Source organism: Dipodomys ordii, unplaced genomic scaffold (genome assembly GCF_000151885.1).
Source record: "Dipodomys ordii isolate 6190 unplaced genomic scaffold, Dord_2.0 Scaffold6, whole genome shotgun sequence".
Lineage (NCBI taxonomy): Eukaryota > Metazoa > Chordata > Mammalia > Rodentia > Heteromyidae > Dipodomys > Dipodomys ordii.
The window spans coordinates 7,310,384-7,322,638 of NW_012267222.1; the positions used below are offsets into that span (position 1 = coordinate 7,310,384).

At 53.0% G+C, this 12,255-nt stretch overlaps 1 protein-coding gene across 1 annotated transcript in view; it reads left to right on the forward strand.

Annotated features, from left to right (window-relative positions):
• Positions 1–12,139: 12,139 nt before the first annotated feature.
• Agtrap (angiotensin II receptor-associated protein) overlaps positions 12,140–12,255 on the forward strand; it is an 8,162-nt gene continuing 8,046 nt past the window's right edge. The window contains exon 1 of the mRNA XM_013034487.1: positions 12,140–12,240. Coding sequence (XP_012889941.1) covers positions 12,214–12,240 — 27 coding nt within the window. The 5' untranslated portion in view covers positions 12,140–12,213. The remainder of the gene's footprint in view (positions 12,241–12,255) is intronic.

Consider the following 12,255-nt stretch of genomic DNA (forward strand, 5'->3'; position numbering starts at 1 on the left):
CCTGGGCGCTGTCCCTCAGCTCTTCAGCTCAAGGCGAGCGCTCTACCACTTGAGCTACAGCGCCACTTCCGGTTTTCTGGTGGTTTATTGGAGACAGGAGTCTCAGGGTCTCTCCTGCCCAGGCTGGCTTTGAACCGAGATCTTCAGATCTCAGCCTCCTGAGTAGCTAGGATTACAGGCGTGAGCCACCAGCGCCCGGCTCCGGTGGCCTTTTCAAGTGGGCACGGTGGCCCTGATGCAGGGCAGAACGTGGAGACACACTTGAGTCCCCTGATTGTCTGGGGTCCCCTGAATGAAGTTGAGTCACTTGGGACCTGAAAAGCAGAAGCAACCTTGGCTGGGTGCTGGGGGCAGATCGGAACCTGGCTGTGGGGTGGGGGGCTATGGACCACCAAGCCCCCCATCCCTCATTCTGCCTCTCCACAGCTAAGAACTGATGCCAGGTTTTCCTGTAGCTTTCAGCAACAGAGACACACTCCCTCGTCATTCCTTTTGCTGTGGCTAGAATAGTGTGAGCTCTCTCAGTCTTCTGTGGACATAAGTGTATTTGTGTGTGTGTGTGATGAGCCCTGAACTCGGGGCCCCGGGTGTTTGTCCCTGAGCTTTTGTGCTCAAGGCTAGTGCTCTGCCACTTGTGCCACACACAGCTCCACTCTGGCTTTTTGGGGGTGATTCATTGGAGGTAAGAGTTCAAAGACTTTCCTGCCTAGGCTGGCTCTGAACTACGATCCTTAGATCTCAGTCTCCAGAGTAGCGAGGATGACAGGCCTGAGCCGCAGCAGCTGTCAAATGTGTCATCTTTAAACACAAAGCAAGCACTTGTGTGGCACACCCAAGACCCAGGGTTCCACCCCAGGACATTTCTCCTCAAATTCATTACATTAAGCACCACTTACACCACTTAAGGAGTGCTGTGGGGGCCGATGCGTCTCTGCTCTCTGGCAGTTAGTATTCTGAGACATGACGTGATTGGGAAACAGTAATGTTCTTTCTGACTCGTGGCTCTGCTGCTCCAGCTCTGGGATCCACACTCCCCCTTGTCCTGTCCTGAGGCCTTTGACCCCCACAGTCTGATGCAAGCATGGAGATGCACCCACACACACACACACACTTTGCACACCACTTCGGTGATTCGCAGCCCCCTCAGGGGCCATCCTAGATTCCATTCCATGTTTCAGCAGAGCTCTCCCCCACACACAAACTGGGAAGTGGGGGGGGCACCTAAGCCAGACCCGAGAAGCCCACCCAGAATGTCTGTCTCCATCCCAGCAGATCCGAGGGCCACCTGGGAGAGCTACAACCCCACCTTGCTTCTCCCTCTTGGCCAGCTGTCTGGACCAGGAAACCTGGGTTCATCCAGGTCTCTCACCCCCCTCTCTCCCACAGCCAGGCCCGTGGGATGCCAGGGCTGTTTACTGCTTTAGATCAGTCAGGACCAAGGGTCAGACACCGAGGAGAACAGGCAGATCTAGAAGAAATCAAATATGCTTGTTCTTCCCTCCCTGCTCAAGTTTGATAGCAGGCATGGGAGTCTGGGGGCAGAGCAAGGGTGGGGGAGGTGGAGAGGTCAGAGCCGGCTGCTTGGAAGGGGAGCCTGACCTTGGTTTTTGTGTCAGAGAGAGAGGAGCCATGTGCTGTCGGTGATTCACAGCATTGCTGTGGCTGGAGGCCATGATATCTGTGGTCCTGGGACATCAATTACGGGAAACAATCCAGACAAAGCCGGAAGGCGTAGAGGACTGTGGGAATTCCAGACCCAGTTCTTTGCTGCGTCCATTTTACCTGTGTGTGTGGGGGTGGGGGTAGTAGGGGTCTCCTTTTAACTCCAGAGTCGAGAATTCACTCCCCCTCCAAATATTGTATCCATTCCTCTGCCAGGAAGTTCTTTCTTAGGTCTATCTTAAATTTCTTTTGCTGATAAACCACTCCAGCTTCTGCACACTTTTCCCATAAAAGGTCAAATAAATGTCCTAGGCTTTATAGACCACACCGTGTCACGTGACTCCAGTCGGCTGGCGCTTGAAGCATCTGTGGACACCATCAAAATGAATGTTATGGGCACCAATGTGTGCCCATAAACGGGGGGGGGTGCTGGGTGCCAGTGGCTCATGCCTATCTCCTAGCTACTTAGGAGGCTGAGATCTGAGGATTATGGTTTGAAGCCAGCCCAGGCAGAAATGTCTGTGAGATCCTCCAGCTAATGATTCAAAAGCTGGAAGTAGAGCTGTGGCTCAAGCAGTCCCATGCCAGCCTTGAACAAAATGCCAAGGGGCAACGCCCAGGCATAGAGCAAAACTGTGAAGTGATCAAACAGCCTATTCCAACTCTCACCCCTTGCTGCCCTTTGGAAAGTTATTGAAAGTGTGTGTGTGTGTGTGTGTGTGCATGCGTGCGCGCATGTGTGCACGCTGGCACTAAGGCTTGAACTCTGGGCCTCACACTCTTGCTTGGCTTTTCACCTTAAGACTGGTGCTCTACCACTTGAACCACAGTTCCACTTTCAGCTTTTTGTTGGTTCATTGGATATGTGTTTCTGGGGCTTTTCTGCCCAAGCTGGCTTTGAATCTGGATCCTCTAGATCTCAGCCTCCTGAGTCATGAGGATTATAGGCGTGAGCCACAGGTGTCCAGCCAACAGCTCTTCCTTCTTAGAGATGTCAGGACCAGTAAGTACACGATCCTTTAAGATGCTGGGCACACAGTACACTGAGACCCAGTATTACCTAGTTGATTATTTAGAAGATTTATTTAGCAGCTCTTCTGCTCTCCTGCAAAGATCCATCACATGCTCAAAGGTATTTTCATGTCACCAAGAAGGCTGCAAAGGGTGCTCTGTAGAACCCTGGGCTGGGAGATGCTCCCTTGGGACAGGTGGCCCGGGTCCTGTGGTGGGCTGGGTGGGAGAGTCTCCTAGATGCAGCCCTGGATAGCATTCATTAGATAACATAGTTCAGATCCCGGGTGCTGAAGGAGAAAGTCATGAGTGTGAAGATGTTCCCCAGGGGACAGGAAGCTGGGCAGGGGCCCAAGAGGAAGGCCAGAGCTGCTGAGGCCTGCCCTCCCCTGAGCCCCACAAAGCCTACCACCACTGCCTTGCTGTGCTCTGGCGATGCCAAGAGCCGACCCCGCAGCTGCTGGGCACTGACCAAGGCTCTGATGACATGAGGGTCATCAGAAAAAGCACCAAGATGCTACACATGGGTCTTCGCTAAGCCGTGTTCTCGCCAGCCAGTCCTGTTCTCCAGCAACAGGAAAGCATGGGAAACGTCAGCCAGGTAGTGGAGTGCTGGGAAAGAAGGGGAGAGGCTCCTCCTTGGGAACTTCTGGGGCTGGACTGGGGCCATCTCTGCACCTCTCGACATTCACACCCCCAGGTGTGCTAGGGAGGAAGGGGCAGGGGTGGCCGCGTAACATCTGCGTCTAGGTGACAGGAAGTGCCTTTTGGAGTGCAAAAACAAGAGGTCACCCAGCCCAGGACCCAGAGTTGGTCCTCACTCCTCTCACCGTCTCCAGGACCTGGAGCATTATCTGGGGGCCTGGTAGAATGACAGAATCTGGGGGCCCACTCCACACTGCTAACTCACAAATACCAGGAGTAGACCCAGCCACCTGGCCCCGGGCCAGTTCATTCTCCAGATCATTCTCAGGATGAGAAAGCCTTGAGGTCATGGGTCACAGGGGAAAACGGAAATGCCTGCCGGGGAGGACGTTTGGGTGGTTCGGGACGGTTGTGTTCAGACACGTGTTGGCCAATGGGAGGTCGTTTCTGGGCCCCTTCCACTGGATGACACATTTGCAGGCTCAGAGGCCCCGCCCCCTGGGCTGGCAACCACTGGTATATTTACACTGGCACACCAGGCCTGCCTGCCGCTCTTGGCCCTAGGGTGCTCTGACTTTTAGGAAGTTTCAAGGGGAGGGGAGGTGTCTTTAAGGTGTGGGCACCCAGAGGTGCCATGCCTTGTAGTCCCACAAGGTCACGCTGCATGTGATCTCCCAAGCTGTAAATAAAGAGATGGTTCGTAGCCCTGCTTCCTGCTCTCCACTCCCCCTCCCTCCCTCCCTCCCAGTGGGATGGTCGGTCTGCCTTGTCAGGGTCTTCCCATTGCACTTCCGGTTCATTCTCTCCACAGGTTTGATTGACATCTGCTCTGAACTGGGCTGCAGGCAAAGCGACCCAGTTCCGCCCTCTCCCTGGCCTGGACCCCTTGATGGTCCTCCAGCCTGACCCCTGGGGGTTGGTGGGGAGGGGGTCATGTCTTCACCTCACTCTCCATTTGGGGGTTGGGGTCACTGAGAGATTATGAAGCTGGTCACTACTGGAAGCCTTCCAGAAACTTCACCCTAGGAGTAGCCAAGCACAGAGACAATCAGATATCCCTGGGAGTGAGTGGCTCATAACTGTCATCCTAGCCACTTCAAGAGGCTTAGATCTGAGGATCAAGGTTCAAAGCCAGCCAGACTCTGATCTCCGATGAACCAAAAAAATTCGGAAGAGGAGCTGTAGGCTCAAGTGGCAGAGAGCCAGCCTTGAGTGGAAAAAGCTAAGACCCAAGCTCTGAATCTAAGCCCCAGTACTGGCACGCGTGTGTGCATATGCACGCGTACACACACACACGTGCGTGCGTGCATTCACCCACACATTAGATGCCAGTTTTGAGGGGGCGGGGGGGAGAGGAGAAGGAAGCAGTTCAGTGCTCAGGCCAGGTGTGGGCAGGCTCAAATGCCATCTTGGAACAGCGTGTGAACTGCCCGGCAGTGGCAGAGTTTGGCACAGGAAGGACATCTCTTATCTCAGCCACAGACCCTGCCAGCACCGCCCCACAGTGCTGCCCGCGCCCTCCGAGACCCGGGTGTCAGAGCCGGGTATGTTCTGGCCCCCTGCTGGCATCGTATCCTGGCGTAGCCAAGGCTAGACCCAGGCTTGCCCCCGCGTCCCCTCCCCCCAACCAGGGCCTGGTGTCCCCACAGACATCTCACTGCCCAGCCTGGACAGGACACAGCATTTCCTAAAACGCGGAGAGCCACCCAGGGCTCTGAGGATCTCTGGGCCTCGGGGCTTCGCCTGTTGGGTAACTCAGGGCTGAGCAGGGCTCCCTCAAACTTTCCTGCTCAGGCCCCAGGTGAAGCAATCGCTGCAGATGGTTCTGAAGAACGGTCCAAGAAGTTCCGTTCCCATGGGTGTCTCAGGCTACCCCTCCCTCCCGCAGTGAGTGGTGTGGGCTGGATCTGGGCCCGGGGCTGTGGTTTGCCCATCCCAGGGGCCAACCCCCGAGTCAGTGGTCTGAGAAGGACACACTGAGCGGCACAAACTCTTCCTGTTCTGGGAGGTGAACCCAAGCCAGAATGGAGCTGAGGTCAAAGGTCAAGATAAAAGAACGCAGGAATGCCAGCTCTCTGGGCCCACAGCCTGGTTACAGCCTCAGGTTAGGGGGCAGGAGGGAAGCTGGTCGCTCAGGGGCCAGGCCCTCAGGGACAGTCACTCACAGTTCGCCAAAGAAACAGAATCAGGGTGCCGGTGACTGATGCCTGTAATCCTAGCTACTCAGGAGATCTGAGGGTGGGTGGTTCAAAGCCAGACCTGGCAGAAAGGACCATGAGATTATCATCTCCAATGAACTAGCAAAAAAGTAGAGGTGTGGCTCAAGTGGTATAGCACCAGCCTTGAATGGAAAAGCCCTGAGTTCAAGTCCTAGGACCAGCACCAAAATAACAACAACAAAAAGCCAGAACCAATACAGTATTTATCTATCTTAATATCTTGCATATAGTAGTATCTTAACATCTCTCTCTATGCATATGTATGTCTGAGTACACATTTAGAGAGAGGACTAAAAGGGTTGTTTTGAGGAATTGGCTCACATGGCCACAGCGCTGGTGAACCTGGATGAAACTGTACAGCAGCTGGTAGGCCAGAAACTCAGGCAAGATCAAAGCTACATGTGGACTTAAGAATGGATTTCTTGGGCTGGGAAGGTGGCTCAGTGGTAGAGCGCTTGCCTTGCATGCATGAGGTCCTGGGTTCGATTCCTCAGCACCACATAAGCAAAAAGAAAAAAGCCAGAAGTGGCGCTGTGGCTCAAGTGGTAGAGCGCTAGCCTTGAGCTAAAGAGCTGAGGGACAGTGCCCAGGCCCAGAGTCCAGGCCCCACGACTGGACCCAACAAACAAAAAAACAACAAGAATGGATTTCTTCTCTGTTTTGGCTCTTTAAGGTCTTCCACTGCTCTTCTCCAAAACCCTTAACCTCCTGGGGCAGGGTTGCCTCTGGCCAGTGATGGAGCTCTGGCCTCCTTTCTCCATTGGCCAGGTGGAGCTTTAGGTGACAGCAGAGGCTGAGGTGTCTCACCTCTGTGGGCCTTCATGGCCCAAGGGCCCAGCTCCGGAGCCTGGGATCCTTCCCTCCTGGGGACTGGCAGAGGCAGCTCTGCACAGTGTGGGCCTGAACTGTCTGTGTGTCCTTGACCTTGGCCTTGGACCAGAGCCTGGAACAGACTTGAGTACAGCATGGAGAAGGGTGCATTCATGCACACCCATCTTCAGCCACAACTTACTACAGGAGACACCCCTTCTCTTGGGTAACTGGAAGATGTTAGATCCTCTTTTGTTTAAGAGCTGGAATTCAGGGCCTCCTGCTCTCCTTTGGCTTTTTCACCCAAGGGTGGTGCTCTACCACTTGAGACACACCTCTACAGGCTTCTTGGTGATTAGTTAGAGATAGGAGTCTCCTGGCCTTTCCTGCAATTAAAGATAAGCCATAGTCACCTCCATAGAACCTTTTGTGAAAAGGAAGAAGACTAAAACACAAAGCAGTGAAGGCCACAAGTCTAAGGTGTCCAGGCCAGTTGGTGGCAGTGCCAAAGGCTCCATCTATCTGACTCCCAATCCTGATTATATAGCCGTGACCCTAAGGCAGGATGGTAAGGGTGAGGTGACAGGGAAATTAGAAATGGGCCAGGTGCTGCACGCCTGTAATCCTAGCTATTTAGGAGCATGAGATCTGAGAATCCTGGTTTGAAGCCAGCCCAGGCAGGAAAGTCTGTGAGACTCTTGTGTCTAATTAACCACCAGAAAACTAGAACTGGTGCTGTGGCTCAAGTGGTAGAGTGTTTGGCTTTGACCAAAATAGCTTAGGGGCAGCGCCCAGGTCCCAAGTTCAAGCCCATGACAGACAAGAAAAGAAAAGAAGTCAAAAATGTGGCCAGGCGCCAGGGGCTCATGCCTGTAACCCTAGCTACTCAGGAGGTTGAGGTCTGAGGATTGAGGTTCAAAGCCAATCCAGGCAGGAATGTCCCTGAGACTCATCTCCAATTAACAACCAGAAAACCAGAAGTGGCACTGTGGCTCAAGTGGTAGAGCACTTGCCTTGAGCTGAAGAGCTCAGGAACAGTACACAGGCCCAGAGTTCAAGACCCATGACTCACACACACACACACACACACACACACACACACACACAATGTGGTTTAGTGGTACAGTGGTTGCCTAGCATGTATGAAGCCCTGGGTTCGATTCCTTAGTGCCACATACACAGAAAATATCTGAAGTGGCACTGTGGCTCAAGTGGGAGAGTGCTAGCCTTGAGCAAAAGAGGCTCAGGGACAATGCCCAGGCCCCGAGTCCAAACCCCATGACTGACATAAAGCAAAGAAATTAGAAAACGGATCAGAATAATAGTAATAATAGCCAGGAGCCAATGGCTCACGCCTGTAATCCTAGCTACTCAGATCTGAGGATTGCTGTTCAAAGCCAACCCAGGCATGAATGTCCCTGAGACTCATCTCCAATTAACAACCAGAAAACCAAAAGTGGTGCTGTGGCTCTAGTGGTAGAGCACTAGCCTTGAGCAAAAGAGCTCAGGGACCATGCCCAAGCCCAGAGTTCAAACTCCACAAAAACAACAACAAAATAATTAGCTGGGTCTAGAAGCTGAGGCTAAACAATCACTGGACCAGTAAGGAATCCAATCAACTGGTTCAAGAATGCCCAGTCCTGCATTCCATCCTCCCTCCCTCCCTCCTAGATTCTAAATGAGATACAGTGTCCCAGATAAGTAATGGAGTTGCAAGATACAAAATGCCTGGCTTGTTTTATGTATCTGGGACCACAAAAAAAAAAAAGCCTCAAAGAAAAGACACCATGTTCCCACACCCTTTGATTGTAAAGCCATTGTCCTCAGGCATGGATAAAATCACCAAAATGGGATAGTTGGCAAGTTGGGTCACATGTCTAGGCTGTTGGGGACCGCTGATCTCCTAAGCTAGGCTATAAGCACCAGGGATACCTGAGTGGCAAGGGTCACTCAGGCATGCACAGAACAGTGCCCGGCCCCTGTTCCTGACCCTTCTCCTAAACCAGGATAAGAAAGCAGCTAGTTTACTCACCAGGTCAGCTTAAGACCTTATGTTCAGCCTGGGGTTACTTTTCTACCAAAATGATGTCTGCTTCCTGTGAGAAAACTTTTTCACTTATTGCTAGTTATGTACAAAGTTCACTGCCTTTCCTACTAGGTCATACTGATTAATAACTGCCTAGCCGGGCCCTGGTGGCTCACGCCTGTAATCCTGGCTACTCAGGAGGCTGAGATCTGAGGATTGTGGTTCAAAGCCAGTCTAGGCAGGAAAGTCCATGAGACTCTTACCACCGATTAACCACCAGAACAATCAGAAGTGTTGCTATGGCTCAAAGTGATAGAGTGATATAGCCTTGAGCAAAAGAGCTCAGGGATAGTGCCCAGGCCCGGAGTTTAAGCCCCAGGACCACTGCCACCACCACCAACAAAAAACAACTGTGTGGGAGATAAACCAGGGGCTTTGTCCTTCAAGGAAGAGTGTCCCCTGGCTCCCTGTGTTGATGTTGAGATGGCCTTTGTGCTTTTCTTTCTTTCTCACAGGGCACCGTCCCTTTCTAGCTTCCTGATCACTCTGCAGTGCTGGATGCAGCACCAGGTGACCAATTTCAAACCAGAAACCCCTCAGCCACTAAGGGACAGACATACCCTGGGATGAAGGCTGTCCACTGAGCTTCTCTCCCCAACTCCCGAGGGCCTGGCACAAGGTGCTGCACGATTCCCTCCTTCTTTTCTTCCTGTTTTGTGACCTGCGTTAACTCTGCTCAACTTCTGGGTTTTTTGTTTTCTTGTCAGTTGTGGGGCTTGGACTCTGGGCCTGAGCACTGTCCCTGAGCTTTTCAGCTCAAGGCTAGTGCTCTACCACTTGAGCCACAGCGCCACTTCCGGCTTTTTCTACTTATGTGGTGCTGAGGAATCGAACCCAGGGCCTCATGCATGCAAGGCAAGCACTCTTACCACTGAGCCACCTTCCCAGCCCTCTGCTCACTTCTGAATTCATTGCATCATTAGTCCAAGATGATTAGATGATTAGAAAGTTGATAGAAAGTTCCTCCCTTCTAGGGGCTGGCAAGGTGGCTTAATGGTAGAGTACTTGCCTAGCATACATGAAGCCCTGGGTTTGATTCCTCAGTACCACATAGACAGAAAAAGCCAGGGCTGGGAAGGTGGCTCAGTGGTAGAGTGCTTACTGCAGGACTTTCTGTTGGGACCTTCCTCATTCTTCTCTTATCTGGGCTGCTTGGGGACAGGCTGAGGCTCAGTTACACCCCTGCAAGCCGGTGAAGAGGCCCGGAGCTGCCCCAGTCAGACTTGAAAGCCATGGGAATGAAAGCAAACACCCAGATAAGCACAGGGGAAGGCCGTGGGCACCTTGGGGACTGCGGGGCCGGGTCACAAGCGGCCTGTGTGCGCACCCGAGCTTCTGTTGGGCCAGATAGAGCCTTCAGGTGTCTCCTTTGAAATTCTAGCACCATCCATGTGGAAAGATGGGAGGTCTGACAAAGGCGAGCTGTCACTATCTGTAGTGTGCAAACCAGGCCAGGCCCTGGCCGGCAGGGGAGAATCATGTCTCCAGAAACCACAGGTCTGCTGGGAGCCCAGCCTGGCCCAGAGGCTGGAGAACGCAGCCTGAACAAGGGGCTTTGAGTCAAGAGAATGAGTACACACACACGTACATACACAAGGATGCGCACATGTGCACAGATATCTCACACTTACATGTACAATCAAACACAGGTGCACACATGCAACACACGATTATGCATGGCTATTCACACAGGTATATGTGTCTATACACACACATCAACTCACACACACGTATTCATACACATGTATTCATACACACATTCAAAGACACATTTCAATGCATATCAAACACATGTATCTACACAACTATACACACTAGCATGCACACACATACATATGCATAGCTATTCATACAATATATATAATACCAGCATGCACATGTGTGCCCATGTGCTCACATGAATTTACATACTACATAGACATGCACACATGCCATGCATGTGTACAAATGTGCATTCAGACACAAGGAACTCACACACATGTGGCAGGCATATGTTCACATGCACACCAATGCACATGGAATAAAGGACTGGTGCTGTGAGGATGTTTGAAGGGAATGCCACAGAATGAAAACTAGGAGAGGCTGGGGGGTTCTTCTTTTTAGGCAATATTGTCTTTCCGCCTGGTTTCCTGGAATCCATTGGAACACAGGCAATGTCCTTTTCTGCCTTTTCCATAGGACCAAGATGAGGTGAAGTGCTCCCCCTGCTCCTCCCTCCCCATCCCCCACCCCCCCAGGTCACAGGGCTTGAACTCTGGGTCTGTGTGCCATCGCTCAGCTCTTTAGCTCAAGGCTAGTGCTCTACCACTTGAGCCACAGCACCACTTCCGGTTTTCTGGTGGTTTGGTAGGGATAAGGTGTCACAGAAGCTGGGGGCTGGTGGCTCATGCCTATAATCCTAGCTACTCAGGAGGCTGAGATCTGAGGATTGTGGTTCAAAGCCAGCCCGGGCAGGAAAGACTGTGAGACTATCTCCAATAAACCACAAGAAGTGGCACTGTAGCTCAAGTGGTAGAGCGCTCACCTTGAGCTGAAGAGCTGAGGGACAGCGCCCAGGCCCAGAGTTCAAGCCCCATGAACAACAACAACAAAAAGAGTATCACACTTTCCCGCTGGGCTGGCTTTGAACTGAGATCCTCAGATCTCAGCCTCCTGAGTAGCTAGGATGACAGGCGTGAGCCACTGGTGCCCTTTTGAGACAAGGTCTTCCTGTGTTGCGCAGGCCGTCTTTAAAGTCCTGGTTTCAAGGGATTCTTTTGCTTGTTCTGCCTCCTATTTCAGCCTCTGGAGTGGCTGGAATTCAAGCACTGCGAAGTCCTCTTCTCAGCTATGATCTTGGCCTTCTGTCTCCTTGTCCTTGCTCAGCCTACATAACTAAGTTTAGTAAGAAATCTGCTAAATTTGGGAGGAATCCCTTTTCCCTGGGTGTCTTGGCTATAAACCCTCCCATGGTCTTGTTTGGAATTGAGCCCTCGCTCTGTCCCTTCAATTCTATTCTGGAATAGTTCCTTATTGAGTAAACAAATGTCAGTTTATAGCCAACTCTGACAGGCCTCCAATTCACAATCCTGCCTCCGCCTCCCCTGCTCCCACCACGGGTGTGAGCCACCAAGGTGAGCCTTCCTTTCTTTCTGCTGATTACTTGAAGATAAGAGTCTCTGCGGCGGCTTCCAAACTCACGATCTCCACACCTCAGGCTCCTGTGTAGCTAGGAGTGCAGGCGTGAGCCACGGCTTCCCGACTTACTTATGCTCTTGGACGACATGGATTAGCTCATCTACGCTCACTAGCACCTGTGAGGCAGGACTGTCACTAACGTTAAGTCCACCGGGAAGAGAGGACGGCGGGACAGACCCCAGCTGTTGCCCATGGGGCTGCGGGTGATCCCACGGCGGTCCCACCGGCTCACCGGAGAGAGTAACCAGGTAGGGAGGGCATTGCTTGCGTCCAGGGCGACGCTCGCAAATAAGGGCCTGGGCGGGGCGGGGCCACCTAGGGGCGTGGTCATCTCGGGGCGGGGCCATCTCGGGGCGCGGCCGGGACGGGAATTCAGGGGCGGGGAAAGGAGCTTCCTAGAAGGCGCGTGCTGCAGGACGCCGTCTCCTAGCAACTGGTGGCGGCGGTCACGTGGCCGCGCGCGCGGCGCCTCACATGGTCCGGGGCCGAGCCGGGATTGGAGGAGACGTCACGGGAGGGGCGGGGCCTGTCAAGTTTGTTCCCCGAGTTCGGAGCCCAGGATCCCCCGCGGCCGTGGCGCAGGTTCCCTCCGCCGGGGTTGGGATGGAGCTGCCGGCCGTGAACCTGAAGGTGGCCGCGGCGGGC